At 42.7% G+C, this 19,529-nt stretch overlaps 1 protein-coding gene across 24 annotated transcripts in view; it reads right to left on the reverse strand.

The window, feature by feature from the left end:
- LOC109896661 (myosin-binding protein C, slow-type-like) overlaps positions 1-19,529 on the reverse strand; it is a 37,298-nt gene that overhangs the window by 8,212 nt on the left and 9,557 nt on the right. For 4 of the 24 annotated variants that reach the window (XM_031798303.1, XM_031798300.1, XM_031798301.1 and 1 more), the window contains 22 exons: positions 14,764-14,814; positions 12,623-12,664; positions 11,952-11,993; positions 10,920-11,030; positions 10,419-10,567; positions 10,207-10,324; positions 10,058-10,106; positions 9,208-9,264; positions 8,670-8,678; positions 6,915-7,078; positions 6,599-6,731; positions 4,299-4,307; positions 3,735-3,859; positions 3,477-3,582; positions 3,162-3,328; positions 2,890-3,055; positions 2,531-2,637; positions 2,302-2,438; positions 1,545-1,809; positions 1,272-1,460; positions 501-635; positions 182-349 (listed from right to left, as the gene is read on the reverse strand). In XM_031798303.1, the coding sequence (XP_031654163.1) occupies positions 182-349; positions 501-635; positions 1,272-1,460; positions 1,545-1,809; positions 2,302-2,438; positions 2,531-2,637; positions 2,890-3,055; positions 3,162-3,328; positions 3,477-3,582; positions 3,735-3,859; positions 4,299-4,307; positions 6,599-6,731; positions 6,915-7,078; positions 8,670-8,678; positions 9,208-9,264; positions 10,058-10,106; positions 10,207-10,324; positions 10,419-10,567; positions 10,920-11,030; positions 11,952-11,993; positions 12,623-12,664; positions 14,764-14,814 (2,499 nt within the window). Of the gene's footprint in view, positions 1-181; positions 350-500; positions 636-1,271; positions 1,461-1,544; positions 1,810-2,301; positions 2,439-2,530; positions 2,638-2,889; positions 3,056-3,161; positions 3,329-3,476; positions 3,583-3,734; positions 3,860-4,298; positions 4,308-6,598; positions 6,732-6,914; positions 7,079-8,669; positions 8,679-9,207; positions 9,265-10,057; positions 10,107-10,206; positions 10,325-10,418; positions 10,568-10,919; positions 11,031-11,951; positions 11,994-12,622; positions 12,665-14,763; positions 14,815-17,419; positions 17,660-18,956; positions 19,149-19,529 lie in introns of all 24 variants that reach the window. The other 20 variants (XM_031798288.1, XM_031798294.1, XM_031798292.1 and 17 more) reach the window with 15 other exon arrangements.

The following is a 19,529-nucleotide window of genomic DNA, read 5'->3' on the forward strand; positions in this document are numbered from 1 at the left end:
CAAAACGTGGAAAACATCAAGGGGTCTGTATACTTTCCGAAGGCACTGTAAATATTTGATGAACTGTTGTCTTTTGGACTTGTGTATCAAATGTCATGTTCCTAGCCCTGTTGCTTAAGCCTTGCTAATAAATAATACATACAGACATCAAAAAGAGAAGTGGAGAGTGGCTAGGACTCACCGATGACCTCTTTGACCAGGATAGAGTGCTGAAGTGTTCTGGGAGTGCTGGCGCCGGCAGCATTGATGGCCCTTACCCTTACCAGGATCTTAGCCTCTGGAGGGAGGCCAGTGATGGTGTACTTAGTCTTCTCTGTCAGCTCCTTATTGGTTACTCTCCAGTCATCAGCTATGGAGAACATGTCCATAGACTTAACACAGCAGGTAATACTTATTAACAGGCCAGGAGTTTCTCCTGATCATGAAAAGTCAAGTGGGTTCTAGTTGTAAAAGACAAAGTCTATTCGTCGATGGAGGCATGTCAATCGAATGCTTCTTACTTCCTTCGATGCAATACTCCACCAGGTAGCCGTCTAAGCCTGCAGCTCCAATGGTGTCTGGTGGACGCCACTTCATGGTCACCGTGGTGTCTGTGACATCATCCACCACCAGCATGGTGGGCTCGCTGGTCACAGCTGAGAGCAATCAGTGTGAGAGTGTTACAACGGTTGGACTTCACACAAACATTTCCTTGCATGTATAGTATGCCTTGTCAAATGTTGATCTTCAATTGCCATAATAACAGTAAAATGCATACAATGTAAGAAACACCTCCATGCCCATGTGTGTGGGACACCCCTCTAGTTGGCGCTGGTATGTCATCAATCTGTTCAACAGATCTGATTAGGGGCGGCTCTTAACGTCTATTCTTATATTCTGCATCACGTTTAACTCATATTGAACCCTGTGGGAGGCTGATCTCCTAAACCTATAAGCCCTAGATGATTTGGCAGCCATTATAAAGACATATTAAATATCTCCTAAAGCCCCGGCCACGTCCAGTAGAGGTCACAGTCAGAATGCGGAATGCTTGGAATAGTTGGGTATCAGAGGAACAGCTGCAAAGGGGAAGGGCAGCCCACACAATGGCCTGCACTATCACACAGTACCGGCTCTTTCATTTTTCTCCCACTATCGTGATATGATATAACCACAGGAGAAACCGTATTGGCTTACGTAAGAGGATAACGCCTTTGTACTGTAAGTGTCACCTCACTGGCTTTGTCACAAAGATTACATTGCCAAGCGAACATTGCATACTCAGAACTCACCCAGGGGCACAAAGGCTTTGGATGGCTCGCTGGGTTTGGACACGCCGATGGCATTCACAGCAAAGACGCGCACCTCGTACGGGACACCCTCAATCATCTTCTTAGGCTCAAATGTGGTCTCTTTGTTCAGGTCAAAGTTCAGCCTCATCCATCTGGAACTCTGCTTCTTCTTCCTTTCGATGAAGTAGCCTTTGGGGAAAAGCATAGTTCTATATCACATACACACACCAGAATATCCAACTTGTTAGCATAAAACCACCCACACACACCTACCTAAGATGGGTGAGCCTCCGTCATAGATCGGGGGTTCCCATGTCATAGAGCACCAGTCTCCTCCCACCTCCGTGACCAGGGGAACTTCAGGAGGGTCTGGGATATCCACCACCTTGACTTTGATGCTAGCCCCTGCTTCCCCAGCCTCGTTCTGCAGGACTATCTTGTAGTTTCCTGTGTCCTCCTTCTCTGCGATGTCGATGGTGAGGCTGGTGTGGTCCGAGAAGGTTTCAGCTCGCACACGGTGGCCCGAGTCAAGGATTACCTACGATGGCAGATAGTAGATTGTACTGTACCCATACAGTACAGTATGTATACTGTACTTATGACAACAATTGAGCACAAAGGAGACAATTTTTTTTACCCCTCCCCAATTTCGTGGTATCCAATTGTTTTTAGTAGCTACTATCTTGGTTCATCGCTACAACTCCCGTACGGGCTCGGGAGAGACGAAGGTTGAAAGTCATGCGTCCTCCGATACACAACCCAACCAAGCCGCACTGCTTCTTAACACAGCGCGCATCCAACCCGGAAGCCAGCTGCACCAATGTGTCAGAGGAAACACCGTGCACCTGGAAACCTTGGTTAGCACGCACTGCGCACGGCCCGCCACAGGAGTCGCTGGTACGCGATGAGACAAGGACATCCCTACCGGCCAAGCCCTCACTAACCCGGACGACGTTAGGCCAATTGTGCGTCGCCCCACGGACCTCCCGGAGGCCCAATGAAGCTTATTTTGACCCAGGTCAGCACTCACCCTCTCTCCCTTCATCCACACCACTCTGGGTGCTGGTTCTCCACTGATGGGGATCTCCACGCGGAGTTTATTTCCTGCCACAATGGTCACCGTGTTGTCAGGGAAGTTCAAGCTCTCCAGGTGCACCCTGGGAGGATCTGTAAGAATGGGACAAGGAAGAAAACAAGTAAGTGCTCTATAATATTCCTATCAACCCACGGATGGTTTTGTATCATTAAAATAACTGTACCAACGATATGAACTTTGGCACAGAGGCTCTGAGAGTATCCCTCTGGCACAAAGGTATAATCCCCGGCATCGTGAATGGTGCTGTTCACAATTTCTAATCGGTGGTTCCTGTCAAAACAAGAAAACAAGTGAATACTGTAGGCTTGCTCCTGAGAAGACAGCTTAAACAATATGAAAAAGACAGGAGGACAGAGGGAAGGGCTAAGGCCCAGAGTTTTTTGTGCTCAGGTTACATGGGCCTAATGGTGAATCCTGATTTGGGCCCAGAATTTTTTCCTCTGTTACTTGACCAGGTATGAAACCCCCATGAACACAGGTATGGGGCTGAGGAGATGGGCGAGTGGGAGGGAAGTGACATACTTGGCTCTTTGCAGGATGTTGATGCGGTCGTTGGACTGGATCAGCTGTCCATTCCTGTACCAACGACCAGGAACATTCCCAGGGAAGATCTCACAGTGCATCTTCAGTGGCTGGCCCAAAAGCACTGTCATGTCCTGCAAATCCTGAATAATCTTCAGTGGCTTCACTGATGAAGGGAAGAATGGAAAGAAATAAGAGGATAGAAGAAAAAAAAAGTGATCAATTTAGTTGATCTACAGTGTGAGGAAAGGAGAGGGAAGTGAAATACACACATTCAACCTGGACTTTGGCTTCAGAGGTGCCCCCAGAGGCCATGAGGGTGAAGGTTCCAGTGTCCTCCTTTGAGGCATCGTCAATGATTAGCCAGTGTTTCAGCCCCTCAGACTTGACACGGTAGCGTGACCGGGGCCCGGTCGGGACCTCCACGCCGTTCTTACACCTGAGGGTGAAGGTGAAAGGTTAGAGGCTCACACACACACACACACACACACACACACACACACACACACACACAGGGCCACAAGGAGAAAACACACACAGGGGAAAAAACACACACACACACACACAATAAGTTGACATAGCCCTACCATTTTACTTGAGCTCCTTCTTCAGACACTTCACACGCCAACTCAATCCTCTCGTTCACTGTCGTTTTCACCGCCTCAATCTCTTTAGTAATCTTCACTGGTAACTCTGCAGCAAGGTAAGATACAAATCATAAAAGGCATCAATATAATTAGAAACAGTGAAGTGTGAAATTGTGGAGAGACCACATTCTGGTCCCACTAATTCCTCAAAGAGACATTAAAATGAAGAGAGAAGGATGATGGGATGGAGAGGGGTACCTTTGACAAACAGCTCTGTGGTACACTTCTCTTCTCCCGCGGCTACGGAATAGGCAGCGTCATCATTCAGGCCGCAGTTGTTGATGACCATGATCCGCTGTGTGCCTTTTTGCTCAAAGATAAACCTATGCAGCAAGTGCATCAATCAAATCACTGGATATCAACATACTGTGACTGACTATATGTGCTTGGAGAGAAAGTTATATTATACCATATATGCTTGTGAATGGCAATTATTTCAAGACTTCATATCATCCACAGAGCTACAGACAGTTGCCTTTGCTTACTTGTGTCTTCCAAAAGCAGAAATAGATGTATTATTTTATAATTAGGTTATTTTAAGAATAAAATGTTGTGCTAGTTTATTAATCAAAAACCTTTGTCATTGAAATCATAGTAATGTGAAGATACAGACAAATTCATATACAGAGACCCGCCCCCATTCACAAACAAACACATCCCAACATGCAACAGCGTGGGTTGTCAGTGCACACCCAGAGGAATAGAGTAGATAGAGGGTTGGGGTCACACCAGAGGTCAGGGATGTAGGACGGGTGGACTTACTTCCTTTGACTTAAGGTCAGCAGTGGAGCCGGAATGGAGCCAGAGGAGGAAGTGGTTATGGCAGAGAAAAGGGATGAGCACCACGGCATGACAGACAGACAAATAGGACAGAAGGATAGAGGAGGGGACTGTAACAGCCAATAGTGTTACAACAAAATGAGAGAGAGAGCAAGAGATCTTCATAACAGGGAATCCTGGGAAATACACCACCAGAGACCAGGGAACAGAAAACTGCAATAACCTCCCAGATGGCTTTAACTTGGCTTGGCTTTGAACAACCTCAACTGAGAGTAGCCTGAGATTGACCCTTCACTTTTTAGAATCTAAGTACACACTTGCCATTTTGAGGGTACATAGAGGTCTTGTAACATCGAGTAATACAGATGTTAGATTGAGTGAGGAGATTAACTTTCAAAAGTATGTGTATTAACAGTAGTTATACAATGGGTGGGTCTAATTCCATCCTGTGTCTGTTCCACAAATCACCAATGGCTAAATCTATGATGTTAAAATGCCTATTTACTCTGTTCCATCTGACTGCACAATCCACTGTCTCATCAGCCCACCAGGCACTATATAAACTTGATCTCCACTATAAAAAGCATCTAGACATTATCTCACATTTATTTTAGACTAACACTTAGTTTTTAACAGCAGAGATTTGTATAAACCTTGCTCTGACATTTGCAACATTAAATTTGAATATTGAAACCATCTCCAGCTGTTACATAGTAATGAACGTGTCGGGAGTCGGCATGAGACAGACAGGCAGGCAGTGTTTCTTAGCCAGTTGAAATCATGAATCAGCTGGCATCATTTTTATGGATATATACAAAAAAATGTCAACGAAGTGCAGCTAGTTTGGAGTCTGTTGTTGGCTAGCTCCTCTGAACAACAGTGTCCTGACGAGAGAGCACATTTTCTATGCCAGGCGAATCGCGCCTCAGTGTTATGGTTGTGTCTGAATAAATGTCACTAGAAAACAGCTTAAACAAATGCAAATGCAGCTACTGATGTTATTCTGGCTGCACTGTTTGATTTGACTGTAAGTTAGCCGTAGTTGGCTAGCTAGCAAGCAAGGGGTAAGAACATTGCCAGCCAGTATGGCAATGGAACATTTAGAACGAACAATTGGGTCAAGTCCATAGATACAGAACAAAAAGACTGGGTCGAGTCTCTGGCAACCAAACCAATAGAACCAATGACCAGCCGGCTTGGGTAGCAACCCTAGATTTGTGTCGGGACTATATCTAGTGGGAGGATGAAATAGTATGAATAAATTCATCAAAATAACGTTGAAAATGAAAATATGTCAATCATTATTTGAATATGTTGGTAATCCGTTGTATAAAAATGATAATGCCCCCAAAGCCAGTTTGCACAACACCCGTGCCAATATATCCCCGAACATTGGCTTCTCGGGCATTATCACTTAATTATACAAATGATTTCCAGAGAGAGCTAAGAAAACAACACAATGTGGTAAGATCAATACACTTAAACTACACCAAATTATATTTATGGTACACAGCTATCAAAACAATAGATCATCCATTGATTGTTACAAAGCCAAGTGTTAAAGACCTGTGGAGAAGGTACCGCCATTTCCCTGTACAGAAAAGGACCTGTAGTTAATAGCAAAGGACCATTATTTAAATCATCAAACAGTGCATTTCCACTCAAATGTAGCTCAGCGCCACATACTGCCCAGAAAACAAATAACGTTCTTGATGCGTTGGTGAGATGCATGTGGCATCTTATCAACACCACATTAGTGTTGAGAGAATGTTATTTGTTCACTGGGCATCAGCTGGCAATGGTTTACAGTGCAGAGATCTGGGCTGGTCCTGTAGCTGTGTGTGTCTGGACACAATGGAAGCTCTGTATAGGTGTAAAGGGAAAGTAGGGTCAGACTTGTCCCTGGTTGACAAGAGCTGAGGCAGTAGAAGAAAACCCCTATTCATAACAGGGGTCACACAGGGCTGTATGTGTGTGTCATTATGTGAAAGCAATTATTGGTGTAAAACAATGTGTGTTTTGATGCGCACGTTTGGGTGTATGCGTCCTTACTTACTTGCACCACGAGACCATCAGAAACACTAGCATGTGAACCATTGCTTTTCAATGCTGAGAGATGTGACAAGGAACAGATACCAGGGGACCGGCAATGAGGACCAAACCACGAATGAAACACATTTTATGAGGAACTCCCAAAAATGCCTTTCATTTGTGAGAAGACGAAAGAGAGGAAAAGATATAGAATACTAACACATGGAGAAAGAAGAAAAAGCTTGACGTACTTTGGAGTTGGACGGATCTCCTGGCCGTTCTTGTACCATTTCAGCTCTACTGTGGGGTCTGCAAGATCCACCACTAAGCGGATCTTCCCTCCTTTGTCCACCTGGTATGCTGGATCCAACTTCTTGGCAAAAGCTTTACAAAAAAGATAATATCCCATGACAATGGTTATGCATCCTATAGAAAACCAGTGAAACGTGAGCCTTTCCCCTGAATAATCACAGATTAGCTGATTATGAGCTAAACAATATAAATCCATAGTGCAGCATAATCCCAACAGTGATACACAGTCGCATGGACAAACACTCAATTCAGCACCTTCACTCTTCTTCTCCTCTTTCTTGGTCTTCTTCAGCCTCTTGAGCAGACCCCGCAGGTCTGTTATGCCGTACTCAAAGGCGATCTTCTCGTACTGGTCTGGCCTGGCCGACTTCAGGATCTCCCACACGTCCACTTCGGGCGTCTCATCCTGCTTGGGCTCCCTGGGGCAGGACACGAGGGGAGGGTGTGAGGGCTGGGGCCACGCTCTGGGCTATCGCGACGTGTCCTGAGGAACTGCTCCCTATGGGGGGTATTGGGTGGGGAAGGAGGTTCTGGAGAGGGTACTAGAAAAGGGGCCGTGACTGCGCTGAAGGAAGACTACTCTCAGTTGTATCTACTATAGATAGGGACTTCCTACTGAATTACTTTTCAAGAGTGTTTTCCCTCCACTGTCCTACTAATCTGCTGTGTTTCTAAAAGTAATTTATCTTATTCTCTCTCTCTCCCTCTCTCCTTATATCAGGCACATGTTCTCTCCCTCCCATCTCTCTCTCCCTACAGAGTTCCTCAGGACATGTCACACAAAGGGATGGGCGTGGTTTGAAGCCCTGTACCTGTCCTCTGACATCCTCTCTGGATGAGGCGTTACAGGGGGAGAGGATGAGGTGTTACGGGGGAGAGGGGGGGGCTAGTCTATTATATCCTATAGGAAGGGTTTTACTGCTGAGGAAAGTAGAGGGATCAGATTATTACAAGGGAGTTGAATATGTTTCACGTAGGGGTTTTGACCAGTGTCGAGTTCTTTTAGTCTGGACATTGTTACTTGCCTTTAAGGTGAGATTTTGCAAGAGAAAATACATTTTAACCAGTGCTGTATTAATGAATAACAAAAAAGGTCATAAACGGATAAATGCTATTAGGCTACTTTTGTTCCTTGGGGAAGGGGGGGTAAACAGAATGAAACAATTTGGGAAAGAACTACTGATCTAGGTGCTGCATGCAGGAATATAGGGAGATCTTACTCCAAGATGTGCTGCTGATAAAGTCTACAGTCCTCCTTTTTCTATTCACATTGCCCATCCCTTTGCCTTGTGTCTCAGTATGTTCACTCATCACCACTTCAGAGACGCTCTGACCGTGTTAGAGATGGAAGGCTAGGCGTCCATAGGGGATGTTAGATCTGTGAGATCCAGGTTAATAAGCATGTTGCCCTGAGCGTGAGTAGATCCATTAGGCAGTGAAATAAAGATCATTCAATCAGGCCGTTCTTTCATGGACATTTTCCCAAATGTCGGAAAGCTTTGGAGGTAAAAAAGCATGGAATTATTATTTCATTCTTATGCATCTCTCTTCTTATTTATTTTCAGGCAATTACTTTGTAGACTGAAATAAACATTGTAATATGTGTCTTGTATTTCTAAGTTGAAATAAAATGACAATGTAGTGATAACACTATTTCACAGCATCATTTATAAATGGTCCACTAGCAGATCATTAATGATCCGAAATGGGAGTCCCTTTGCCTCATAAACACAGTATTACTGACCCCTACTGTTGATCAAAAAAGTGGTCATCCCAAACAGCAGAGAGACGTTATGACGCAAAGTCCATTTCCATCCTTACTGATTGTTAATGGAGTATTTGAGAATGAAGTGGCTGTAAATGAAGTGTTACCGTACTACAGTAGGCCAACACTCTTGCTTGTTCCAGATCCTAGAACTACATTCCATGCTGGGGACGCTACAGGATTATAGTACTTACCCCGCAGTAAGGTCTAATCGTTTAATTACCTAGGTTATTCTCTCTACTAACCTTTGGTTTCTGAATGTGTAGGGAAGAAGAAGAGACAAGCCCAAATAAATGTGTAATTTTACCTCAGTGAGGTGTCACGGTCTGTCTAGGTCTATTGTACTGGCAGTACATTGAAAAAACATGCTGTTGTCTTGATGTTTGAACCAAGAAAAAAATGTAGATTTGTATTTACAAATGAAAAAAGAAACTCAAAAATACAGTTATCAATATGTGAGAGTAGATAGTGTGCTAGATAGTAACTTTGTATGTGATTCACTGTAAAACCTAATATTAATGAAATGATGTACTCTTACAGTACATGTTACTTCACCTATGTACTAACTAATATACTGTACTATATTATATTTAATACACTTTAATATATTATACTATATTGTAATGCACATATAACCATGTAACAAAATAAGAAAGCAATTTGGAAGAGTAAAAGATTCAATGGTGGTTGCTGGGGCAAAAGAAAAGAGGTCAACACCCAAAACAAGGGCATAGTAAAAAACAAAATAAGACTGTCCCCTTGAGGACGGACAGTGACTCTCACCTATGTTTAAGAAGACCACTAAAGTCAAGATCCCCTGCATCCTCGTGTCCTTCACTGCTGTTGTTAACAAGAAGAGATTAATGGAGATTTAATCAGAGTAGAAACAGTAACAGGCAACTAGATAAACAATGCTAAAAGAACAACGCAAAGCAGTGGCTACTGACTTCAATCAAATGCATTAGGTCCAGACTAACACATGATTGGTAGCTTACACAAAAACCCTTTCGATTCATTTCCAATTAAATGCTTCTAACGAACTGGTTTGTGTAAGGAGTATTGAGAGCGATCCCAGCCAGCATATGACAACATTTCCACAATGTTTCTGCTGTGTTGCAGGAGCATCACTGAGCAGCTACGTTGGGATAATGCTATGGGGCTGGGATGTTTTGCGTTGCTTTCTGACACATTGTTGGGAGGGAGTTTCAAATGCAAGCATTGGCCTTTGTGCTGTTCAACACGTTGATTGGTAATTACCTTAATAAAGGTTAATCACATCTGATTTCATGGTCATTATGTTTCAGACACTATGCTCTCATGTTGGTTTGTGATAAGAGCCATGGTTTTCCTACTGAGCCACAATGTCCCACCCACGTATCTGACGTATCTGATGTACATTTTCAGGTTTATTTGCCATGTGTAATGAATCTTGCTCGAAACCAGTGAAGTTTGTGTTTAATGTTACTTTTGTCATATTTATCATTATGAGAAAAAAGGATACTCATTATTCAAATGCTCAATCTAACCACTAACTGTAAAAATATCACTCTGTTGTTGACTCTGAAAACTAGTCTACTAACTGTCTGTTTTCAAAAATCGAAATAACGTGGTCAGATTGTGTTGCTCTCATTACCTTCTTTTGAAGGCTGATCGAATATCAACACTCTGTGACTGTTCCAGTTCTGAAAGACAATAATGCAAAACAATATCACAGTATATTACTGCTCGTGTTTCAGCGTGTGTTCTTTGCTGTACGACGGAGACTCAAACAGTGCAACAAACCTTTCACTTCCAGGTCAAAGGAACAGCTGTCAAATTTGTCCTTGTAGGTGACCTCACACCTGTAGTTTCCAGCATAGTTGTCTTTGGCCTTGATGATATGCATCTCAAATGTGTGAATCTGCGGGGCGATACATAGGTATTGGATGGACAGTTAGGGGACCAATGTGTGTGTGTGTTAACATACATAGAGCTATACATGGGAGGTTGTCTACCTTGGTGCGTCGGTCAAAGGTTTCTTTCAGTTGCAAGTGCTTTCCGGTCTTGCTGGCCAGGTCCATCCATTTCCCTTTGAACCACTTGATGGTGGGTTTACGGAGCAGGTCTTGGGCCTCCACCTTGGCAACAAAGGAGATGTCTCCACCTTGTGAACATGTAAAACACAGCATGTCCATGGTGGGAATAGCCTTTGAGGTGGAAAGATGTCCTACACATGGTTACCAGAGGTCCCTTCTCTTGAAGAGAATAAATACAATTGCAAGAGCGAGAAAGAAAGAGATAGAGGCAGAGAGAGATAGAGGGAGACAGAAGCAAAGAGAGAGGCAGTGAGAGATAGGCAGAGAGAAGAGGCTATTTTAACAAGAGAGACAGCCAAATCTAAAAGACCTTGACCAGTACAAATATAATACATGTAAGGGTTTTAAAAGGTCTCTACGAGTATATCATCTCTGGTCTACAGCAGCTGTGAGAGGAGAGCTCACTCTGCAGGCACTCACCCACAGTGATGGATCCGCCCTGGGGTCTTTCTATGAGCAGGCTGGACAGCGGTGGGGTGTCTACGGGCTTGTCAAGGTCCTCTGGAGCCTGTCCCTCTCCCAGAGACCACACTGGTCGATCAGGAGAGACGGACACACACCATCACACAAAGACTCAACACCAACAGACCAACACATTCCTCGTATACTGTACTCAATGGCTTCAACAATCCGTCACCACACTTCTCTGTATTCATCTGAAAGTTATATACTTCCCAAGGTAGATAGACAGACAGAAATACATTCATACTGTTCCTCAGCTGTTCATGGCAGCTGCAACATGGAAAGCATAACATTTTACAACATGGAAAGCAGAAGAACATGGAACATAGAACAAATACCTGTACTGGGAAAAGCGTTACGGGTTTTGAATGAATACCATATCGGAAGAGACTCCTTTACCGTGTGCAAAAGTGTATCGATTGATACATTCTTCAATTTCTAGATGCTCCGGTCTTCTTTGAGATCTCAGAGGACTAAGTGGAATAGGACTCATGCCAGCAGTCGCCATGCTCAACATGTGATGAAACTGCTATAGACAGACCTACATAGGGAGTCCCTTCAGCCCCACCCCTCGCTACCTACTGCAAAGACCCAGTTACCCTTCCCCACTTTACTTCATCCCTGACTCAAAGACTAACACTCAACTAGGTCACTTAATTCATTGAATTGACTTCTTACTTACGTGAAATGTCATTCATTTTCCCATGTTTGAAAAAGATGTTGACGTCCAAAAGCCCCATATCTTCCTACAAGCATTGGAGGGGAACGTGGGAGTTGAACTATGACATTTTAGGAAACCAGTATTTTTCATGGAGCAGAACATCCAAATGAGGACTAGCTATGCGGGGAAAATGAAAAGAGCCAGCTAAGAGACTAACACTATTCGTGAGTGGGCTTGCTCCAGAGAGGATACTGCTATTCTGGAGCTCTGCTACTGAAAACGTCACTTCTACTAGGATGGTTATTACGGCTTTTGTTACATAGTATTACCTGAGTCTTTTCTCCCCATGGCTGACACATGGACGCTATCATCTGAACAAAGACAGAGAGAAATTTACAGCATATTATAAGAAATAGTACTGTAAAGTCCACAGAAGCAAGCACACACAAACATTCAGGACCAGCAAGCAATACAAGACATCTAACAGTAAGCAAGCTGAGCCCTGACGAATTCTGACATAATGATGCAAGCTGCCAATCGAAAGCTGTAACTATGTACATTGTTGCATATTGTTAGGTTTCACCAGTGAGGAGAATCAGTTTTGAATCTTCTTTCATGCCTTTGTATTTCGTAAAATAAAGTTTTATACAAACTGTATCATTGTATTACGATCAGAATTCCAAATGTGTTCACATAAAATATGTATAACATTCATGTGCCAGACAGAAAATATCAGAAAAGGAGACCCTTAAAATCCTTAAATTCTTATCATTCCTTTTCATAAAAATCAATGATGATGTTTTTGCAACATGTTTCACTGTTGACAATCTGACCTCTTTAAGGTCGGAAAAATAATTAACTTCAAAAATCACACACAACACCTTCTAGAAATATACATGTCTCCGAACATGTTTCCTACATCCAGGCAGTTGTAACATTCTGATCAAAAAGACCAGTTTGGTCAGAGCTATAGTTGTAATAATTAACAGAGAGATCTTACTAGGCAGCTCAATAGAGAGTTTCTTGACTGTATTGGCATCCTCTGTGAAAGAAAGCATAGTATTACTGAAATTAATTTGTGTTATCTAGTCAATTTATTTGACTCTGGTGAAGAATATTGCTATTGACCCTTTGTGATGATTGACAAAATAAAGTATGACAAATTGTCCTTATGGCCTTGTAATTGGAAAAACGTATGAAATGAAACTTCCAATGACTCTTACCAACAATCTCCAATGAATTAAATATGAATACATACAAGACAATTCAAGACAAGAGAACCGGTATGGTATCAACATAGTTGAGGTCTAGAACAAACCAAAACATGTATAATATCATCATATATACATAACATATAATATACATACAGTATACATGATGAGCATGAGTGGCATGAATGGAGCTTATGTGTGTATATTCCAAGCCTCCAGAAAGTATTCACACCCCTTGACTTATTGCACATTTTGTTGGTTTACAGCCCGAATTTTTTTTTCTCACCCATTTACACACAATACCTCATAATGATAAAGTGAAAACATTCAATGTCATCTTGGTAAGCAACTCCAGTGTATGTTTGTCCTTGTGTTTTAGGTTATTGTCCTGCTGAAAGGTGCATTTGTATCCCAGTATCTGTTGGAAAGCCGACTGAACCAGGTTTTCCTCTAGGATTTTGCCTGTGCTTAGCTCTACTCCATTTCTTTTTATCCTAAAATAACTCCCTAGTCCTTGTCGATGACAAGCATACACATAACATGATGCAGCCACAACCATGCTTGAAAATATGAAGAGTGGTTTTCAGTGATGTGTTCTGTTGGATTTTCCCCAAACATAATGCTTTGTATTCAGGACATAAAGTTAATTTATTTGCCACATTTTTTTGCAGTTTTACTTTATTCCCTTACTGCAAACAGGATGCATGTTTTGGAATATATTTTATTATGTACAGGCTTCCTCCTTTTCACTCTGTAATTTATGTTAGTATTGTGGACTAACTACAATGTTGTTGATCCATCCTCAGTTTTCTCCGATCACAGCCATTCAACTCTGTAACTGCTTTAAAGTCACCATTGGCCTCATGGTGAAATCCCTGAGCAGAATCCTTCCTCTCCGGCAACTGAGTTAGGAAGGACGCCTGTATCTTTGTACTGACGGGTTGTACTATTGATACACATCCAAAGTGTAATTAGTAACTTCACCATGCTCAAAAGGATATTCAATGTCTTTTCTTTTTTTTACCCATCTATCAATAGGTGCCCTTCTTTGCGAGGCATTGGAAAACGTCCCTGGTCTTTGTGGTTGAATCTGTGTTTGAAATTCACTGCTCGACTGAAGGACCTTGCAGATAATTGTATGTGGAGTACAGAGATGGAGTAGTCATTCAAAAATCTTGCAAAACACTATCATTACACACAGAGTGACTCCCTTGCAACTTATTATGTGACTTATTAAGCACATTTTTACTCCTGAACTTATTTGGGCTTGCCATAACAAAGGGGTTGAATACTTATTGACTCAAGACATTTTAGCTTTACATTTTTAAGTAATTTGTAAATATTTAAAAAAACAACTCCACTTTGACATCATTGTGTGTATACCAGTGACACAAAATCTCAAGTTTATGCATTTTAAATTCAGGGGGTAAGACAACAAAATGTAGAAAAAGTCAAGGTGTGCATGTCAGATGTGATCTTCACATCCATACCTTTATTTTAAAATTATAATAAATAAAGGTTTGTGTGCTTGTAGGAATTATACTTGGCCATTTTTGAATTGGCATGCATGTAAACAACATACGTATGTGATATGCACAAACATATATTGCAATAGTTTAGGAGATGATCCTGAATATTCTAACCAGCAATATTCTAACCACTTGCCATGTGCAAGTATTAAAGGCATATCAGGAATATATTCCAAAGGTCTGAGAAAAGCCTTGTGTTTAAAAGACAGGTAAGAGACCCATCCACCATCTAGCCATAGTGTTCTCTATTGTTAGACTCTTCCCCACAGTAACTGACTCCTTCAAAATGTACTTTTGGGGTGTTGATGGGAGCACTGTCCTATAGTGGAGTCTCCATGGTAACCGACTTGACAAGATGGGAAAGGGGGGATAAATGAGGATGGTTTGTCATGGTTACCAACCTGGTGGGGGCGGTGGTGATGGGGTGTTGGTTGTAGCGTCATCATCTTTATCTGCAATATAGGTGTGATTGACACAGACCCACCTATTAAAAGCTCCAAGTTCATCACCGGCAAGGCAGGCCAACAAGACAAGCCACAAGACAAAGCATGCAAGACAAGACAAAACATGGGACCGACACGACACAACACCACCACATATGCATGTCTTTGAAATGGATAGATGAAGTGTACGAGACCATAAATGTTGCTGATCGTGAGATCGAAGCGTGTCCTGTGAGAGATCACACCAGTGTCTATGAGATGGGAGTGGACAGTGATGTGAGAGATCACACGTGTACGTAAGATAAAGGAATTATGCGTTACACCACAAGCTTGGTTTAGGAAAGCTGGAAGCACAAGTAAGAAGCACTGTGAGAGGAAGAGAGAGATTGAAGTTGACAAGCAGCGGCCAGAAGAACACAAGAATGTCCACAAGGGTTATGAAAGATTAAAGACCTAACTATCCAAGAAAAGCCCTGTTACTTGAGAAATCCTCTGCTTGTCGTCGATCAAAAGAGTAACTGAGCTCAGCTTCCCCTCCAGAGATGTTATAGAGAGTAGCGTTGGGCAGTATCCAGATTTTCATACCGTTTTTGTTGAATACCAGTGTAAACGATAATACCGGATGTCCACACAAGGGGTGCTATTTCTTAAAAATAAGGGTGTCATAACGAGAGCATTCAAGGGGGGTGAGGATTGAGTAAAACAGAAGGTACATATGAGACTGGACCTTTGTTGTGGTAAAAAGGCTCTGGAGCAATGCTGAGTGATGAGTGACAACTATCGGAAAGCTATAACCTTCCATACATCTAAATCAGCTGCTGCTGCTGTGACCGTCAACAGCACTGTGCTTGTTGCTACAGTATAGCCTCACTATGAATCCTAGACCCTCAGCTATAAACTGTCTGTAAACTGTACTGAGAAGAATAGACACAGAAAACACACACACACACAATAATACACACAATAATACGCACACACAAACATACATACACACACACCAACACGTTTGTGCATGCGCACATAAACGTAGTCTACCTACAGTGGGGCAAAAAAGTATTTAGTCAGCCACCAATTGTGCAAGTTCTCCCACTTAAAAAGATGGAGAGGCCTGTAATTTACAGGTACACTACAACTATGACAGACAAAATGAGGGAAAAAAATCCAGAAAATCACATTGTAGGATTTGTTATGAATTTATTTACAAATTATGGTGGAAAATAAGTATTTGGTCATAAACAAAAGTTTATCTCAATACTTTGTTATATACCCTTTGTTGGCAATGACAGAGGTCAAACGTTTTCTGTAAGTCTTCACAATGTTTTCACACACTGTTGCTGGTATTTTGGCCCATTCCTCCATGCAGATCTCCTCTAGAGCAGTGATGTTTTGGGGCTGTTGCTGGGCAACATGGACTTTCAACTCCCTCAAAAGATTTTCTATGGGGTTGAGATCTGGAGACCGGCTAGGCCACTCCAGGACCTTGAAATGCTTCTCACGAAGCCACTCCTTCGTTGCCCCGGCGGTGTGTTTGGGATCATTGCAAGACCCTACCACATTTCATTTTCAATGCCCTTGCTGATGGAAGGAGGTTTTCACTCAAAATCTCACGATACATGGCCCCATTCATTCTTTCCTTTACACGGATCAGTCGTCCTGGTCCCTTTGCAGAAAAACAGCCCCAAAGCATGATGTTTCCACCCCCATGCTTCACAGTAGGTACGGTGTTCTTTCGATGCAACTCAGCATTCTTTGTCCTCCAAACATGACGAGTTGAGTTTTTACCAAAAAGTACATGTACTGGCTTAAGCAGGGAGACACGTCTGGCACTGCAGGATTTCAGTCCCTGGCGGCGTAGTGTGTTACTAATGGTAGGCTTTGTTACTTTGGTCCCTGCTCTCTGCAGGTCATTCACTAGGTCCCCCCGTGTGGTTCTGGGATTTTTGCTCACCGTTCTTGTGATCATTTTGACCCCACGGGGTGAGATCTTGTGTGGAGCCCCAGATCGAGGGAGATTATTGGTGGTCTTGTATGTCTTCCATTTCCTAATAATTGCTCCCACAGTTGATTTCTTCAAACCAAGCTGCTTACCTATTGCAGATTCAGTCTTCCCAGCCTGGTGCAGGTCTACAATTTTGTTTCTGGTGTCCTTTGACAGCTCTTTGGTCTTGGCCATAGTGGAGTTTGGAGTGTGACTGTTTGAGGTTGTGGACAGGTGTCTTTTATACTGATAACAAGTTCAAACAGATGCCATTAATACAGGTAACGAGTGGAGGACAGAGGAGCCTCTTAAAGAAGAAGTTACAGGTCTGTGAGAGCCAGAAATCTTGCTTGTTTGTAGGTGACCAAATACTTATTTTCCACCATATTTTGCAAATAAATTCATTAAAAATCCTACAATGTGATTTTCTGGAATTTTTTCCCTCATTTTGTCTGTCATAGTTGAAGTGTACCTATGATGAAAATTACAGGCCTCTCTCATCTTTTTAAGTGGGAGAACTTGCACAATTGGTGGCTGACTAAATACTTTTTTGCCCCACTGTATATACACACACACGTTCTTGCATATGCACATACACATGTTTGTGCATTTGCACAGACACACACTCTTCCAGACCTGCTGGAGGTGGGGGTGGGGTAACCTGCACCGTAACAACTGGTTCTGGAGGTGGGGGTGGTGGTGGGGTAACCACTGTAACAACAGGCTCTTGAGGGGGAGGTGGGGGTGGTGGTGGGGTAACCACTGTAACAACAGGCTCTTGAGGTGGGGGTGGTGGTGGGGTAACCACTGTAACAACAGGCTCTGGCGGTTGTGTAACCTCCGTAACAACTGGCTCTGCTTCCTCCGTCACGGTTGCTGAATTGGGACAAGGCTCTCATAGATTAAAGTTACCGTCCATCTCCTCCACTCACACAGCACTAAGTTTCTTTCAGTCATCAATTTCTAATACAAACAAACTGCTAACTCCAACTGTATGTGCCGTAAAGTTGTTGTACTGAACCATGCACACAGCAGACACGCTGCATTTACATGTAGCCTATATGTGCTGTTTGACCATGACAAAGCTATCAGACACGACTTTGGGGGCACTTTCGCCTTAGAAGAATTAGAACTTATCGTATATGAAAAATGCACTAGTCGACAATCTGCAGAAAGCAAAGCATGAACCAATGTATGTCTGTTGTAGTGTAAATGCCAATGAAATTCATCACATTGGGTCATAGCAGCATTGGGTCATAGAGGCAAAAGGTGTCTCTGTCTGTCATTACAAACAGCTCTTCAATCCAAATAAAACCCTGATTCATACAGACTCTATCAGTCCATTGCCTGATTCATACAGACTCTATCAGTCCATTGCCTGATTCATACAGACTCTATCAGTCCATTGCCTGATTTATACAGACTCTATCAGTCCATTGCCTGATTCATACAGACTCTATCAGTCCATTGCCTGATTCATACAGACTCTATCAGTCCATTGCCTGATTCATACAGACTCTATCAGTCCATTGCCTGATTCATACAGACTCTATCAGTCCATTGCCTGATTCATACAGACTCTATCAGTCCATTGCCTGATTCATACAGACTCTATCAGTCCATTGCCTGATTCATACAGACTCTATCAGTCCATTGCCTGATTCATACAGACTCTATCAGTCCATTGCCTGATTCATACAGACTCTATCAGTCCATTGCCTGATTCATACAGACTCTATCAGTCCATTGCCTGATTCATGCAGACTCTATCAGTCCATTGCCTGATTCATACAGACTCTATCAGTCCATTGCCTGATTCATACAGACTCTATCAGTCCATTGCCTGATTCATACAGACTCTATCAGTCCATTGCCTGATTTGAATGGAACTTTGGCCCATATGATGATCTATTGGGAGAAAATAAAGGGATTTAGTAAAGACCAGAACTATGGATCTGACTCTATTACAGACTAGAGTCAAACTTCAATCAATGGTTTGAGTGGGACAATTGAACGGAAGCTCTTGTTACCATTTATTGAGTAGGGCATGGAGTTTTTCCTAACCACATGACCTGATCAGGAAAAACTCTGGGACTTCAGTTATAGCTTTAGTTATAGTAAACAACATGCACTTTTACTGTGAATGGCTTGAGACTGAGTGAATTTGACTTACCAGGCGGAGGGGGTGAGCAAGGGGACGGGGCCTCCTTTACTTCAGAGTCCACAGACTCGACTTGCTCTTTAGCCCCGACCACAACCGCCTCTGGTTCTGGTTCTTTAGACCCATTCTCTACTGGTTCTGGCTGTACAGGCTTAATCACCTCTATGGGCTGTGGATCCTTCCCCTCAGTCTCTACCGGTTGTTCTGTACAGCAGATAACAGTGCCAGGCTGGAGCAGCAAGCCTTGAGCAAAAGCACTAGCAGCCTCTCAAAACACATATGAGGTGCTGGCTGGACATGGATGAGCATAGATAGCCAGCAACCAGAATGGGTCGTTCCATTGACAGTCATGTCTGAATGCTTGACAGGCAATCAAAATTGATAGAAATTATAAAAAGTTATCTTTGCCAACTACCAAGTAAAATTGAGGGATGTTACCAATCTGGTCATTGCATATCTATAGCTAGTCCTGGAGGCTTCAAGGAAGTATAGTTTTACTTATTCAGCAAGTTTGAACAAGACTTCATTACAATGTACCACAAGCTAAAAAAAAAACTATTTTCATTTTTTCACATAGCCAATCAT

This window comes from Oncorhynchus kisutch, linkage group LG19, assembly GCF_002021735.2.
Source record: "Oncorhynchus kisutch isolate 150728-3 linkage group LG19, Okis_V2, whole genome shotgun sequence".
Taxonomy (NCBI): Eukaryota; Metazoa; Chordata; class Actinopteri; order Salmoniformes; family Salmonidae; genus Oncorhynchus; species Oncorhynchus kisutch.